Source organism: Echiichthys vipera (genome assembly GCF_963691815.1).
Source record: "Echiichthys vipera genome assembly, chromosome: 10".
Taxonomy (NCBI): domain Eukaryota; kingdom Metazoa; phylum Chordata; class Actinopteri; order Perciformes; family Trachinidae; genus Echiichthys; species Echiichthys vipera.
Genome location: NC_139835.1, coordinates 19938470 through 19956569, shown reverse-complemented (window position 1 = coordinate 19956569; position 18100 = coordinate 19938470). Strand labels below are relative to the sequence as shown.

Genomic DNA, 18100 nt, shown 5'->3' with positions numbered 1-18100 from the left:
CTGATTTCTAGAAGAATCCAATTGTTTGGTGCTATATTTTGAGGTTGCTAGTCTCTGCTCTAATTAGCCTGTTAAACCCTCTGTCAGGACTGTGTTTCCTACCAGTTAAAGATCTATATCTGTGTTAAAAGTATTTTGTTAAAACCTGCACATGCTTCAAAACCTGCACTCACTTTAAGGGTTTATGATTGCTTGCTTATTCCTCATGGCAAAGTTTAAACCTGTAGGTGGCACTCTCATCCCTGGTTCTAATCCAAACCTTTAGGGTCGACTCCCCATTTTGAAAGGACTGGCCTCAATTCCAGAAACCTATTTTGCTTTGTTTGTCATTATGATCCTTTAGCAGGTATTTAATTTTTTTTCAATGCATTCTTATGGCAATATTTTATGTGCAGCAGTAGCATACCTGACGGAGCATATTCAAAAATGCTTATGTATAATGAAGTGCAGCTAGCAACTGTTGTACCAATCGTTCTTAGGCAGTGCGCATTAGTTACACAGTGGGGAATGGTTGGAGTTGAGTGGGGGTAGAGGAACCTCAGCCAAACATGATTTGTCTCTGAATACTAATGCCTCTTTTGATCTGCCTCGGCTTTTAGGAGATTTAAACAACAAAATCTGTCCTTCCAAATTTCTTAATAGACTCAGCCTTTTGTGGCCAACAAGAAAAAAAATCTGAGAAACATGTTTACACGGCATCCATATTAATGTTCTGGGTTTGTTTAAAACATGTAGAGTCCACTGAGATCTTATTACAGGAAAACCCTGTACTATTCATGCTTGGCCCTAATAGACTAATTATTTTATCATAGAATAGTAAGGCATATTTGTGATTGTCTTATGTTTTGCATTTATTTCCATAATTGATCTTTGTTTTACAAATATATCTTTTTAAGTTGCTCCTCGCATGTCCTAAATTCAGTAGCTGTGCAAAGAGATTTCATCCCTCCTGAAATGATCTGAATAAATTACAGAGCTGAGGCAAAACAGGAAGCTAACAGGAAGAAACAACACTTAGACCTAATAACATTAAAGACTACAAGTACCAATGTGAATTATATGGCCCTTAAAGCTATTTAGGAGGATATTGTGACAGAATGTGAAGTGTGATTAGGGACAGTATGTTAAACATTTGGCCAGTTGTAATCAGTTGGAGAGCTGTGAGGATGAGCTGTGGTTGGGGGGGTTATCTGTGCCTGTAGCGCTGCAGGAGGTGCCAAAAGCAACAGAGACCACTAGCCAGTCTGAACATTTGGCACCTCCACAGCTGCTGCATGCTTCCACCCTCTCATTTCACCAAAGGCCAATACCTAGCACAGGATAATCTTGTTTTATCTGCCTTTCAGACAGCCCAAATGGCTGAGATTAAACCCTCCACATGACCCTCACGGCCAAAGCAGTGACATGTATACCCCCAGTTTATTAGAGCACCTAAGGTTAAAGTGAGATGAGGAAACTGATAAGGGTATGGCCTGAAAACTGCTTTCCAGCCTTAGCAAAGAGTCTGTGTCTATCTAAATTTAATAAACGTTGTATCATGAATACAAGTCAAGCTCTTTTCAAAGTTGTAGTGTTATCTAAAGAACCCATTTAGAGACTTAGCAGCAGGGCTTGTGTATATCAATAAATGGCAGGTACCAGAATATTTTAGATTAGCATAGATATGGTAGTATAGTGAATTGTGCTCAAAGCTTGAAACTAGTAGCAGTGATTTTTGGTACAGCTAATAGGATATGTGAATGTGTTATGCATAACAGCTTGTTTGTGCTTCATGCTAATTTTCTATTTTCTCTATGTGCATACCTGTATGTATGTGGCTCCCTGTACCAGTGTCACTCCAGATCTCCTTGTGGAGCTTTTCTTTCATACATTTGCATTTATGATTGATGTAGTTTAATGACAAATCCAGAAAAAAATATAACCCCATAAAACCAATGCTCCCATTTCGCCTCTCGATCACTATAACTGTATATTTTGACATTACTACCTGAGTGAGACTGACATAATTAGTCTGTAAAACACGTTAACTATAAAAGTCAAGTAAAGTAGTTTTATGTGGCATTATCACATACTGAGTATTTGGAAACGAAATGTTTCCCCACAGCTCAAGACACTAACACAAAAATACACATACAGTATAAACAGAATGCAACACAGACACAAAATGAGCAGTATAACAGTAAATAATTATACATAATTATGTGAGATAAGATAAACCTAAATGATGTTGATAAATAATGGCTAACTAACCTCGGTGGATATTATACATAATATAAATAGGAGGCACAAAGGTGATGATGGTCTGGTATAAAGTGTCAGTGCAGGGTAGTCAACAAACAATAATCATATCAAAAATAGCATTTTTATAAAGTATTTTTAGCATTTCACTGTATCTCAAATACTGATAACTGAGAACCCGGAAACTATGCAAGTGAAAAAAAACTGTCAGACATTTTTTTTTTCCAACAGTGGCTGACATGGTGGCTGTTTTCCAAAAGGTGGGCCTTTGAGACATTTGTTCCCAGTGGCATATGCCAGGATTACTGCTCCCAGTGTCACCAAATGTTTTTCCTGCCTCCCTACCTGGTGGTGTGCAAGGTGGAGCATCTTCAATTGGCCTTCAAATTATGTCAAAGCCTGGCTGACATCAGACTGCTTTCTGACCATCATTGTGGTTACTGTAATGTTGACTGCCAAGGAAAGATTAACAATATTCTAACCATTAATTAAAATCACCTCAGTTAGAGAACAGATGGCCAAACCCATTAATCTGCTCTAATGCTCTTACTGTCACCACACGCGTCTTAATCAAGCCGTGATCCGCATTAATCACCTGATTTAAGTGACAAACAAGTATCACTCCTGTGTTAGCCAGGCTTTGTTTGTGGTTAAGGCCTCTGGTGACCTTATAGTGATGTATTGATCAGAAAAATACTTTGGACATGAGTAGGTGGTGTTTATATTGAGGCAGTTAGCTCACACACAAAGTAGGACACATGAAGCAAATACCAAATGAACAAGGCATCACAACCTGCTGTTTTATACAGTATGTCTGCACTTCAATTTTAGAATTAATATTTTCATCTACAGCTGCTCAGCTGTTACCTTGAAACCATTGCAACACAGAGTGGTAAGTGCGTGATAAGATTAAAGTGTAATCCTCTTAGTAGCAAACAACTAATTTGGCTAATAATTCTGCATTACCTTCTGACTCCTCATAGCCACAAAATCCAGGATTTCAACACCCAGCCAGCATGGGACTGTTGTGCTGAAGGCTTTGTGTGTCTGGTAATGGCAGAAAAGTATCTTATGTTTGATCCACCCTCTGGCTCAGTGTTCATATGTTCAGCGTGATCTTGTTTTTAATAAAATAGAGATGGGGGAGCGAAAATAAATAAATAAATAAATAGCCAAGAACGGAGCAGATAATGAGAGAGAAAATGTCTTGTTTACACTCAACATCTTAAGATTTCACCCTCAACGTTGAGAACCACGAGTGATGACGCCATGCTTTTGCACTTCCTAGATTAATGATGTATTTGCCTGCTTAGTGTAAGGCCCAGAATACCATTTGATTTAATGAATTGTGGCATAATGCAAGCTTCAGCATTTGGAAAAAAGAAATGCCTTGTGGATTTGACAACAAAGTCTTAGCACATCTGCTGTATGTGATGTGATTGACACAAGTTCCAAGTTGAATATATCAACACTACAGCTTTCAATAGTATACATTATAAATTGGCCTGCTCTGCTGAAGAGTATTTTAACAGGTTGTTATTGTTTTCTCTGCACAATGCCAGGTGTTCTTGCCAAGAATATAGCAGCAACATTATGCCAAAAGGAATTTTTTACACGTTTTATTTTATATGCTAGGCCTATTTATGGTATGCCCAATCTAAACCTAGGTGGTGCTTTTTTTATTGGACTTCTGTGCCATTCATGGAGCCATGGCAAACACCCTTTTCTAGCATAGGGTGATTCAAAAGTGTATTTGGTACCATAACACCTCAGGCCAAAGATCAACAATGGACTTGCTGGCCGTATAATCAGATCTGAGTGGGCCGTGTTGAAAGCTTTTGATTTACCAGTCAATCTAGGTTCTAACCCTCATTTATGGTTATTAGCTTTGGGTAGTGATAGGGTTAGGAGCTCAGACATCCTGAGATAGTTTCTAGTATTGAGAGTCATTTGAAATGATTCGGCAGCTGGTTAGGATGCCCTCCTTTGGAAATCTTCCAGGTATTTCCAGTTGGTAGTAGCCGTTGGGGTAGACTTGTGGTGCGTTCTAGTTGAACCCATAGCCCAAGTCATAATTTAAATAATATCACAACCCCTGAAGTTGGAATTTCTGATTTCCCAGTTGAAGATCTCTCAGAGCTCCGAACTCACAATCCAACATGGCAGTGCCAAAACCAACAATAGTTAAAGCTGTAAGAAAAAACTACTTATTCGCACTTCTGTCTTATTTTTGTTTTATTATAGGGGAATTCCAGTATTTCTCCACCTGGACCCTATTTCCCCATGTATTTCTTTGTAAGTTGGTCAGGGCAACAACTTAAAAAAAAAACAACAACAGTTTTTTCAGTATTGAGTATCTGACTACATTCAGGAAAGATAGTTCTGAAATCTTGTTCTGAAATCAGGTGATATGACGTTGAACTGCAGAGGGAGACGTGCCAGCAGGTGGTGTATTGTGAAGCCTAGCTTTGTGTTATCTAAAAGATTTTTTAACAAAAACAATCATTCCTGCTTGCACATTTCAGAATTTTACCAACAAAACATTGAAGCTACACTTGATGCTAATTGTATAGTCTGGTTTTCTGACTTGTAAATGAACACAGTCCCCTTGTGTCTGAAGACATTCCCAGTTCCGACCTCCAACTTCTGATGTAAATGAAATGCAGCACCTGAACACGCTGGAGAGATTATGTCTCTAATCTAGTTTGTGAACACCTTGGGATCCCCCAGGAGGAGCTGAAAAAAGGTTGCTGGGGAGAGGGACATCTGGAGTAGGCCTTGCGTAACCAGCTGCCACTGTGAACCCACCCGGATAAGTGGCAGAAAATGTGTGGATAGGTGGACATTTAGTGCATAAGCTAAATATGGCTTGTATAACACTTTAAATATGGCAGCACAGAGCTCCTTATCACCCCTCACTGCAGACACAGTATCTCTAGAATCTCTCGTGTCTGTGGCTGTTATGTGCTTTTTCACACCTCCCTGTATGTGCCCTCTTGGGGGCTCAGACAGATTTAACCCAAACTTTTGTGAGGTGTCAAGAGGCCTTTGAAGGGCCATAGACGGCTTTTAATCAGCAAAAGCTAATCACCCATATGGTTGACAAAGGTCTGGTTGACTCATGCTCTTTTGTTATCACTATGGGGGCTGTTTCGTGTGTGTGTGTGTGTGTGTGTGTGTGTGTGTGTGTGTGTGTGTGTGTGTGTGTGTGTGTGTGTGTGTGTGTGTGTGTGTGTGTGTGTGTGTGTGTGTGTGTGTGTGTGTGTGTGTGTGTGTGTGTGTGTGTGTGTTAGTGTGTTTGTGTGCGAGTTGTTAGGGGGGATCATTCAATGTGGTTCATTATCTTGACTTCTTTGTTCTTTTGACTCTGAAGGCTCTTGTTTTAGAACAGTTGTTGAAAAGGGTAAATTAAGTGCATTTGAGTGTTTATTATCATACAGATGATCTTGATTTCAGAGGCAGGTTGGAGCTACAATGATATTGTATGTGTAATTAACAGTGTGGGTGTCCACAACACAACACTAATCAAATGACACTTGTCTGGCCTTGTGGGTTTTCTTTTCAGCATTATACTTAAATTCCTCCTCAGCTATATAAACATGAGTGTCTACAGCTGCACTACAGAAAGAGAGTTTTTATCTTTTTCTTTATTATGTAAATTATTGGATGGATATAGTTAAGAGAACAAAAAAACGAAAGAAAGAAAGAAAAGAAAGAAATATGTATGCATTCATAGCTTGGGTTTTATTAAGCTTAAATGTCAGAGTGCGGATTTTGATAAGACTGTGTGATTATAGTTGAATAACAACGAAAGTCATCACACACTTGGATCCTCCATTACTAGATGTTATATTAAATTATTAGAAGTACATTTATAAAGTTTCGTACTCACAAGGTACTTTGCTCAAGTGTTTCTATTTTATGCCATCCCAACTCCTCCACATTTCAGAGATAGTGTGCTTTTACTCCACTGCATTAACCTGACAGCTAAAGTTAATAGTTAGATGATGAATTTATCAGGTGATGCATTGTTATAGCTTAAACAACCCAGCGATATAAACCTTAGTTAAACCTAGTTTCACCTCAACCAACAACGCTATGAAAATGCTGCTTGCACATTAATGCATCACTAAAAACATTCCAATAATGTAATTATGACATATATTATAAATAATACAGCACTCTGAGAGCAGCCATTAGGGCCTTTTTTTATACTTCAAGTAAAATCAAGTATAATCCTTGTATTTTTACTTAAAGGGCAACTATGCCCCGGGGCGCCCGGTGGCTCAGTGGTTAGAGCTGGTGCCCCATATACAGAGGCTAAAAGTCCTCGCCATACAGCTGACCTGCGCGCCTTTGCTGCATGTCGACCCCCCCCCCCTCCCGTTTCCAGTCCATCTCTCCTGCTGTCCTATCTCAATAAAGGCATGATGCCAAAAAAATCTAAAAAACAAAACAAAAGGGGGGAACAATTTCAAAAATCATACATGTTATTCATATGGTCTAAAATAGTCCAAAAATGTTTCTTAACACGACTCTTTCCCAAATCCAAATCCTAGAGTGCTTAAACTCACATTTGTGATTTCATCAAGTACAAAGTCTGGCACTGCTCCATTGACGATGAATTGTGAAAGATGTTACAGATAATGCTGAGAGGAATGTTCTGAATATATGGGTACATTTTTTCTTTCATCTGAGAACACTATAACAGAATAAAGCTCAATTGAGTATAAAACAGAGAAAAAACCCTTCTCTAGGTCCCATTCATTGCTTATGGAGCAGCTCCAAACTTTATACTTCCATCAAAAGTCTGAGACGCTCATGTTCACAGATATTGATTGAACTTTTCTAGGTGTCGATATAACATGTTGCAATTCTTAATTTAGGAAATAGCCCCAGATGTCTTTCTACCACTTCTTATACCTTATATTTTTAGAAGTATATCAAAGCAAAAGTAGGTTACATGGATGGTTCTTATGACAGTTTTGGATGTCATGAGCCCTTGTTTACTTCTGTAGCTAATATCAGCTATTTAATTTATTATTTCTTTATTTATTTGTATATATTATATATTCTTTATTTTATTGGCATTTAATTGACATGTAGATTTTTTCATTATCATCTCTTTCCACCCACGCTTCTGCATATTTCCCTGTAACTGTCTGACTAACACACTAACCAATCTTTTAAACAGGTAAAGCTTCTCTGATGGTGCTGCTGTCTACAGTTCTACAGGGTCAGTTAAGTAATTGCCATGTGCAGATTTATTTAAGACACAGTTTTCAGCCCTATTAAATCTCCACAAGCACTTTATCTAATAAACCATTTGCTCCCACAAAAGTGACCAGCAGTTTGCTGCATTTAGACAAACGCTCCCCTGTTGGCGGACCACTAGAAGGGCATTGGTCGATGGGGCGGGTAATTTGCATATACCGGGGCTTATAGTCCTACAGCAAAGTCAGAGTTTAACACAGTTCTGCTTCGACCTGACACAGCACACGTGTTACATTATTTGCATCATTGATGACTCTTTTTTAGCAGCACTTTGTAACCCCTCAATATGGGATTTTGCAAGATGGCAGGATTTGGGCTTGGTATTGTGCTTTCTGTATTACTTTACTCCGTTCAGTGTACAACTACAAGGTATTTCACTTATGAAGAGGATGCGCCCGGCACTGAGATAGGAAATCTATCCCAAGATTTAAAGATTGATCCAGCAGATGACCCGGACACATCGTTCCGCTTCATGCAAGAAAACAACTCTTCTGTGATTGACATGAGGGAGATTGACGGACTTCTGAGTGTTGCAGACATCATTGACAGAGAGCAGCTCTGCCCCAGGTCTCCGCGCTGCTTCATCACCTTCGACGTAGTGGCCTTCTCCAAAGAAAAATTCCAACTCATCCACGTGGAGATCGAGGTAAAAGACATCAACGATCATTCTCCTCATTTTCCGCGCAACTGGACGCACCTGGAGATCGTGGAGAATGTCCCGCTGGACTCGAGATTCCCACTACAGATTGCTCTCGACCAGGACGTGGGTGAAAACTACATTCAGAGCTACAACATTTCCCCCTCTAGTCATTTTGTCATTGAAGTGCGCGATCGGGATGATGGAGTGAAGTTTGCTGAGCTGGTGCTGGTGAGGGAGCTCGATAGAGAGGTGGAGGACTCCTACACGATCGAAGTCACTGCAAGTGACGGAGGAGAGCCTGCAAAGTTCGGGTCAATGACTGTAAATATCAGCGTGCTGGACTTTAACGACAACAGTCCGACGTTTGAACACAGCTCGCTGAAAGTTGAGCTGAATGAAGACTCCCCGGTGGGTCACCGAGTTCTCAAAGTGCACGCTTTTGACCCCGACGACGGCATTAACGGCGAGGTGACGTACGCGTTCGCTGACGGGCTATCTCCAGAAGCCAAACGCCTTTTCCATATTGACCCTTATTCCGGGGACGTGACCTTGAAGGCGCTGGTTGATTTTGAGAAAAGGAGGTCATACGAGCTGAACATCAAAGCATCAGATTCGGGCTCCAACTCCGTCCCGACCGGCTGCAAAGTTGTGATAGACATCGTGGACGTGAATGACAATGCACCTGAAATCAACATCAAACCGATGACTTCCAGCAGTGACGGAGTCGCCTACATCACGGAGGCTGCGGCTGCGGAGAGCTTCGTGGCTCTGATCAGCACCTCGGACAGAGACTCTGGATCCAACGGGTACGTGCGCATCAGCCTGCTCGGGCACGAGCATTTCACCCTCCAGCAGGCTTATGGGGACTCCTTCATGATTATTACCAGCACTACTTTAGACAGAGAGAAGATCCCAGAGTACAACCTGACTGTGATTGCAGAGGACCTGGGGAGTCCACCATTCAAAACTGTCAGGCAGTACACCATTCGTGTCACAGATGAGAATGACAACCCCCCTCTCTTCAGTAAGTCACTTTATGAAGTTTCTGTCCTGGAAAATAACATCCCAGGTTCATATGTCACCACTGTTGTTGCTCGAGATCCTGATGTGGGAAAGAATGCCAAGGTGTCTTACAAACTCATAGACTCAGAGGTGCCGGGTGGGTCTCCAGTGTCCACTTATGTTTCTGTGGATTCAGTCTCAGGGTCTTTGTACACTTTGAGGTCTTTTGATTATGAGACTCTTGATCAGATTGAGCTGGTCATCCAAGCTGAAGACAGAGGCTCCCCCTCTCTTTTAAGCACAGCAACAATCAGGATCAAAGTTGTTGATCTGAATGACAATTATCCATACTTCACCTTCCCCGTCCTTGTGAACAACTCTGCTGATATCCCCCTGCCTTTTAATGCACCCCCGGGCTATCTGGCCCTCCGCGTCTCAGCTGAAGACGATGACGAGGGAGTGAATGGCGAGCTCTGCTACCAAATTGTACAAGGTGACCCGCAACTTTTCACAATGAACAAAGACACTGGAGAAATTGCTTTGAAACAATGGCTGACATCTGAAATTGGAGACGTGCTGGAAATGAAAATTGCTGTGAGTGACAATGGCAGATCCTCGCTCTCTAGCAGTGCCACCATTAGGTTTGTTGTGTCAGACACACAGCCCTCTGAAGACCAAGTTGTCATTGTGTTGCGGTCAAGTGATGAAGAAGGCTCCGGCTTGGATGGCTCGCTAATTGTCATTATTTTGCTCAGTGGGGGCTGTGCATTGTTGCTGATTGCAATAGTGGTTGTTGTTTTGACATGCAAACTCAGCCGTGGGAGGAACCGTGGCTCAAAGAGAGAAGTGTGTCACAGCCTGTTTGACAGCAGGCCCTTGCCAATGCTCGGCTCGACAGAACCAAACATTTACACCGGACAGCGAGGCTTCTTCCATGAGAGAACCTCTTCATCTCTGGATGACCCCTGCCTGTACGAGGAGAGGAGCGGGGACTCAGAAACAAAGGTGAGTTACAACAAGGGTATATCATTTCCATATGCAGATGATGTTTCCAAGTGCTGCCTTGATCTCTGTGCCAGAAATGGAAAATAAGCTCTCTGCTGTCATTTTGTTTGTTCCCTTAGATGTTCCTGCCCTCCAAGCATTTCCAAGCAACATCTGTGTGGCAAGGTGACAAATATTGCTTGCAAGTGAGGTAAGACAACTGAATGTAATTTCTTTCTCAGATAGGATAAGTTTTATTCACAGTCAAATCTCACTCAACACAGAAGGTACTTAACATGCACCGTGCATGCATTTTGTTGCTTGTGGCATTCTTGTGGAATGAGGCTAGATGGTTAGGATAGAGGCAGGCCTTGTATGTGAAAAAAATACAGCAATAATCAAGCTAATGTGATTCAGTGGTGGCTCATACTGTATCTGTTGATTGTATTTACAGTGGCATTGGCACCAGCGACCAGCAGAGCGTGAAGGACAGCGGCAAAGGGGACAGTGACTTTAATGACAGTGACTCTGATATCAGTGGCGATGGGGGCAAAAAGAACTTCAGCACCTTTCAGCCAAGGCTAAAAAGTGAGTTTCCCATTCTTGAAGTTTTTTTTCTTCAATATTTACCAGAATTACATAAATGGTTAATTGTGAGAGTATACAGGTACATCAGTATAAACAATTTTTCATCCTTTTTTATGATCTTTTTCAATTTAATTTCAGGTTCATCCAGCACTGCTAACAGCTTGTCTGGGGATTGCCAAGGCATGTACTGTGCAGTACCACCGCAGAGCTTCAGAGACCCTAGAGACAATGCATACACAATAGGATTCTCCCCAGTACCAGTCTTTAACAGTCCTCATGGCTATCCCCACTTTTGGAAGGACTCCGGTTATGGCACAAATCGGCCAAAATCGAGGAGCAGCATGCACGCCTTCTCCAGGACTGGGACCCTCCCTTCTTACTTCCCTCAACAGCAGCAGCAGCAGCAGCAGCAGCAGCGTGAGGCGGGTACTGGATGTGCTGATATCCACAACCAGGGTCTAAATATTGTAACCGTGGCTACGGAATTAGAGGTTGCGACTATCTTTTAATGTAGTTGTTAATGTAACTATAAAAATGTGTTAATAAGCTATTAGAAATGAGAGAGAGTGCCTGGAATATGTAAATATTTGTAAGACAGGTTATTGCTATGTGGTCAACATGTGTACATATTTTTGTTGTTGTTGAAAGTAATTATTATATAATGTATTCTGTATCATGTTACATTATTTTAGTACTGTATTCTATAATGCACACTGGTGCTTTTTACAATAAAAGTGGCTTTGAAATCATAAAAAAAGGACATTTATTGAACTATGAATTTCTAGTAATATAGAGATCACACCCTGAGAAATATTGCATTTTAAAGATTACATATCATTCCCTTGCTGGTTAAAACTCCAGTCTGAATTTGTAAACATGTAGAACTCTCCCTCCAGTTTAAATCTACATGATCAAAACTCCAGTCAGTGATGATCAGATGTGAAATCTCAAGCTGCTGCATCACCTGGGAGACTGGCTTTGAAGACTCCTAGGTTGCTCGGTTGAGTTTCTTGCATGCAAATGAGAGAGAGTAGAGCTGGTACTCAAGTGGAAAATAAAGTATTATATTTTTTCTACAAAATCATGCTGTAAACGGTCACACCTGCTTTGACTCTTCTAAATAGTTTACATCATTTTACACAACACAGTACAGCATATATTAGGTTGATGACAAATTCTTCGTTGTTGCTATGAGAGGCAAATGTTTAGCTCTTGTATATTGCCTTCGTTTTAAAATAAGAGAATATACATAGGATCAAATACAGTTTCCTTGTTTAGCTCATTCCCTACTCTGACATTAGAAAGGCACTGACTTTCCTAGCTTTACTGTCCTATATGGAGGACGAGTCACTTTTATGAGTTCAATACAACCATGAGTATGTAGGGCAATTTCCAACTGTCCCTGGTCCCAAATGATTTATTGATGAGACATGGATGAGTGTAAAAAGCATAACCAACAAATGAACAACACCCGGAATACTGGTTAGGAGTTGTTCAGCTTTTATATGTAGCTGTAGCATACCAATTATGCAACATTTGCATTATTTTCTTACTTAGTACATCTCTTGAAATAGAGCAGCAACAGGATTGTATCTAATCCAGGACACACGTGACAGTTATGCAAAATAAAATCAATTAAATACATCTCTCAATCAAGGGACCATGTCCATGGGGGTGGGGTTGCACAGGTTTCATCAATAACTTCAAATGTACAGGCCTGCTTTAATATTGCTTTTCATCAAAATTCTGGACTCTCAAGTAAAGTAACTGAAAGGCTAACTGGAAATGTACATTTTAGATGATGTTAAATACCTGCTGGTTTTCATCTGCTCACGGTATTTTGTCCTCATTATTTTTAAGGTCACATTAAATTAGATTTTGATGGATGAAAGCAAATGAGACACAATTAAAGGGTTGTTACAAACTACATAATAGCTATCTAAGGGCCCAGTCCAAGTGAAAATAAATAGTTCGCAAAACTGCTGCCAAGGAAGCGCTATCAGTGGAAGCTGACAGCAGAATGAGCCATTATTTTTTTCCTCAGGTTTTTGTTCATGTGCAGGAAAAAGGGGGCTAAGAGCAGTGCTCATTTGCATAAACATAAATATCTGCTTTTTTGATAGCTGTGATAGAAGCTGGAATAGAGTGGATTAGACACCTTTTTTACATAACTGTAAAGCACTAAAAGAGTTCTCACACGTTACCACAATATGCCTCGTGAATAGAGGACAGTGTTCAAAAACATTTTTTTTCCCGATTTAAGTAGTTCTTATCACATTTTTTTAATGTAATACTCCTAGTGTGCAAAGTCACGACAGTTTGGAAATTGCAAAGTTGTTAACTTTATTTTAGGCATAGAGTCCACCGAGGATTCAAGGCCATGCAGTACAAAAGGCAAGCAATAAGAAAGAAGGTCATATTTGTGCCCCCAGTGATGTTCACTGGTCTGACAGATAGCCAATTGTACAGAGAGGGAAAATGCATTTATCAATCAATACAATATGATTCCCTTCATCATTGCTTTATATGCTCCTTGTAGGTCAAATAGTTGTGCATTGACCTGACAATTTGTGCCACAAGGTATATTCATCTGCACAGTTTCGAATAAAGTGTGTGTCAGTTTGAAAAGTCACTGCTGGCAGACACAGAGATCATTCCTATCCAAATGGACTTTGCATTAATGTCCTGTAGCAGCTCTCGCAACACAGTTGAAATCTCCCGAGGTAATAGAAAATGAGTGTTTTAGAGACGGTTTTCAGCTCATCAGTAGTCCTCTGACAAATGAGTCAGATGTGCACACAACATTTCTAGCCTCCACACCTGTTGGTGTTGGGTTTATTTCTGACAAATGGCGAACTGTATGACTGTTATTATGTTGTTATGGCCTCTTAGCGTCTCACCTTTAAGTCCCCAGTGTACCCACTGTGTAAAGATGGATGCCTTTCTGAATCAATGTCATTTGGTGCTTCAGGCCCATCCCACAATGCATTGTTTTGTGCTACTCGCACCTCATCTTCATCTTTGTCTCAACCGGCAAGTGTGGATATTGACTTTTGGATGCTTTGAATTGTGGGGCTGGCGTGTGAAAAAAACAACACCATTTGTTTTCAACTCGACAGTTTGTCTAGAAGGACAATTTGTGTCTATTTCATTCACCATTAAGATGTCCACTTCATTTACAATAAAATCACATCAGTGTCTGATACTTTAGGAAACTCTCACGGGACTTGCTGCCTGATTACCGATCCTAACCTAACCTAACCTAACCTTGGAGGTCGATGCCTAATCTTAACCATTCAAGGACAATGCCTGACCACAAACAGCTCTTGAGAGTTTCTCAAAACTTGGGTTACCAACTAGACATGACCTCCCAAAACACTTTTTGTAGAATAAAAAAAAAAGAGATAACATGTTCATTAATTAGCTTCAGAGATGCTAGTTGGCAAATTGTGTTGCCTTTGAACACAACCAGCTGTTTCCCCCTGTTTCCAATCGCTATGCTAAATTAAGAGATCCAGCTCCTGGCTCCAACTTCATTGAAGGACAGAGACACGAAAGTAGTATTGATCTTCTCATCTAACTCTCGGAAAGCAAGCAAATTAGGTTCATTTCCCAAATGTGGAATTATTCCTTTAACTTAAAATTGACCTACCAAGGAAATTCATCTGTGTTCTTGCTCATTCAAATCATTCAATACATATTTTGAGATTAATTTTCTTATTTGAGTTTAGAACATAGTTTTCTCTCTATGCTGGGTCCAAGTTTGGATCACAACCACCAGGTTGCTCACTGTATTACACATGTCAGAGCATCAGTATGGTAGTTACCTTCTCACATATGCCTTTTAGTATGTTATAGATATATTATTATACATTATTTTATATATTTGGAATGGTTGGTTACATTTTTAGTATTTGCAAAAACTAGATTTGAGTAGACATACTTTAAGTAAGGAAGGAACCTTTCTAAAATCAAATTCAAGATGGAAAGCCACATAAAATGTTCATGTTATTCTTATATGAGCGTTTTCTTTAAGCTGTAATGTTTTTCATGGAAATGTGTTTACTATAATGTGTTAACTTCAAAGTAATGATTGCAAGATTGAACATGTTGTGTCACTCACAGTTATAAATCTGGAAGCAATTGTAGCTATATGAGCAGACATTTAAAATTGGTTTAAGACACATTTTCAAACTATGATGCATCTGTGTCTTTTTTTGAAAATACTCATTTGAAAAGTAGCTTGGATGTGAATAGGGTTAGGATGGAGATTTTTAAAACATGAACAATGAGGTGCTGTGTGACATTATCTCCAGACATCTGTGCTTGTGTGGGTTTGAATTTAGTCATTTGATTTGACTGATGCGATATATATTCTGCTCTAATATGATGTGCTAGATTTCTTTTGTATCTCGAAAGTCAGATACAGATAATGACAGAGAGAGAAGTGGTGAGACACTAACATCAATTCATCACCGTAGGAAGAACCCATTGCGAAGGAATGATATGATGTAGAAGTCTTGTACCCATTTCAGCCGTTCTATCAATCATGGCTGTTGGTGCATTATTGTTGCTGACATTTCCTAAATGTATAAATGTGCAAAACAATCCTGAACAAATGCAAATGAAAATGCAGACACTTAGCAGGTGATATAAAGGAAAGCTGGTTGTACAGATATCCTAAACATTTATTATGTTTTGTTTCTGTGCTAAATATTAAAATGTAAAAATGGTGATTTAAGTATTCATACAAGTGAAATAAAGTTACATACAGTAGACATATTGCTGCCTGATTAATAAGGAGAATAATATGATACACTGCATGTAGCCTATAGCAGCATTGAGCAGCATTACCATGTCTGCCTGTTCTTTTTTAGTTCTTGTACCACTAGGGGGAAACATCATGCTATGCAACCTCAAACATTACAGGATGCCCAAACATCATTAACACGTATGGACCACACTTTTGAATAGAGCAACCTGGTTTAAACATGTTAAGAACAATATGATTTAACAAACTAAACATCATATTTAATTCAATTCTAATTCTAGAAGTCAAGGATATGTCTATACTAAAGCAGAGATGTGTAATTCATGAGCTGTTGCTATGCTGTTACAAAAAAAACTGTTCTACTTAGTGTCACACAAAGCCTGTTTTCACCGGTGACATCATGTAATCTAACAATAATGTGTAAGTACTTTTGTTTTGTCTTTACAAAAGGCTACATAGTTTAACCAACTATTGTATTGTATTGTAATTTAATCTTTTTTTATATCTTAAGACATGTTTAAAGTATTTCCCATACATTTCTCTTGTTGTGATCTTTCACATAACTAAGACTATAGAAAAACAAATAGGCCATACATCAAATAATTCCAAGAGACATGCTGGAGGGTTTCCAGTTATATTCTCTATTATGTAATGGGTCCTTGGATAAAAAATAGATTGAGACCATTTGATCTGGAGGGTTTATGTATGTTCCAAGTCTGGTGAACAAACAAACACTAAGTACACTTTTGCAATCAGACTATTGAGTGCTCATTTTTAGTTGAGTCACATCCACAAATAATTTCCCATGTTTCATCTTTATCTTAAACAAAACCAAGAACCAAATCCATAATCCATGCATAGCACAGAATTAAATTAATATTGTAGCTTTTGCCTTCGCTGTATATCATATTCACGATTCCATCGAAACTCAAATTCACATTCCTATTGAGCATATTTACTTTATTTATAATACTGTACAACAAAAGCTCAAATCCCGATTGAGCTTGTATTCAGGATGAGCTGTTATTATGCATCTTTATAAATATTAAATATCCTTGCATGCATGAGTGAACAGTGCATTCTGAATGTTACCTCAGTGACAGAAGAAGAGGCAACAAAAAAATAAGAATAAACATAAATGATCTCCCTTTAAGCCTCTTTGTTATATGGCGTTCATATAAACCGACTGAAAAACCGAACGCTTCATCTCATCAGGCTGACAACCAGGGGAATATTAATTCAGTTTATCACTGCGTTGATGTACACATGGAGTGGCTGATGCACTCACACCTCAGTGACAGAATGCCTGACCTCTGTCTTAAACAGTAATGACAGTGCTTGCAGTTCTCTATCTGGGGAGTGTGTCAGCTCACACATAGAGATTTGGTCCTGAGCTGATGATGATAAATCTGCGCCAGTTGTTCACCAGTTGATTTTGGTTTACTGCTGAGCCGGGTGAGTGTCTCATTGTGTCAGTGTGGGCTGTCATGGAGACAGCTGCCAAAGGAAACCAGCCTGTATGTTGTTCTCTGCTATATGGAGGAGAGAACTTAGGGGGAGAGAGAGAGAGAGAGAGAGGGGAGAGAGGGAGCACAGAATAATATGTTGCATCAATCAGTCTAAATGACTTGCTTATGTAATTAGCTAACAATGTTTTGTTTCTCTGGTTCCCTGAAGTTATTAGTGGTTCACAGTTAACCTTGAAGTAATTGGAAAGGCTCCGTTGATGTTTCCCTATCTGTATGGGACTGACAGTTTATTTTTCTTCCCTGGATGGCATCCCTCCTCTTTCATGTTGCTACAGTATTTATGAATTAGTTTCCTGTCACTTTACAGTACAGCCTAATACTAATTGGTGGTGAGATATATGGGTTATTCACATCCCACTAGGTGGCATGCTGTCTTCCTTCCTTCCCGACATTAACATGACTGAGAATTGTCGAAACTAATAACATGGTGTTGCTCCGGTTATACAGCTGCGCAAATTACACCTTCCTTGGAAATGGCATAATATCAAACATACATTTATACACTGACTATGCAGCCTCCACTTCTCCAACTAGTCCCTGACATTTTAATTTGATGCTTCATCTGTAATTAGACATGCACTGCATGGCCATTGGCTTGTTTTTTATGTAGTCAGAATCAAACATTCACTTTAGGCTCCTCTTAATTTGAAAGGAGGGACTCGGTGCAGAGGTTTAACCCTCAGTTCTTATTAAGTATTAATAAGTTGGAAAGTGTTTCACTAAAAAATAAATTTAGCTGTCATGGTTTGGATGACTGCCATATCAGTGGCATGCTATGGGGCACAATCCGGGTGTCAGTGAAAAGACCGAATATGTTGTCAGAACGAGCATGATAAACCGTGCACGTGAGGAAAAAATCTACTCCCCATTGTTTGAATTAATGATGAGAGAAACATCCAAAGACAATATGAAAGAAAGGCAATCTGTTTGGGGACATTTCAAAATGTTTGGGTTGCTGATGCTTTTCTCAATTTTGTTCCATTTCTATTTCACACAGAAAAATGTTATGTCCTTTTTAATTTTCTGATAGTCCCTGCCTCTGTCGGCCACTTTGCCGGATAGATATCTGCCCGA

General features: G+C 39.7%; 1 protein-coding gene across 1 annotated transcript; it reads left to right on the top strand.

Moving 5' to 3' along the window:
- Window positions 1-7798: 7798 nt before the first annotated feature.
- Window positions 7799-11235, top strand: LOC310952549 (protocadherin 8; the record flags this gene model as incomplete). The annotated part of the gene is made up of 4 exons (XM_083921179.1): window positions 7799-10159; window positions 10279-10349; window positions 10593-10726; window positions 10865-11235. 4 exons carry the CDS (start codon window positions 7799-7801, stop codon window positions 11233-11235), a joined length of 2937 nt encoding a protein of 978 aa, XP_083777305.1.
- Between the last annotated feature and the right edge of the window lie 6865 nt (window positions 11236-18100).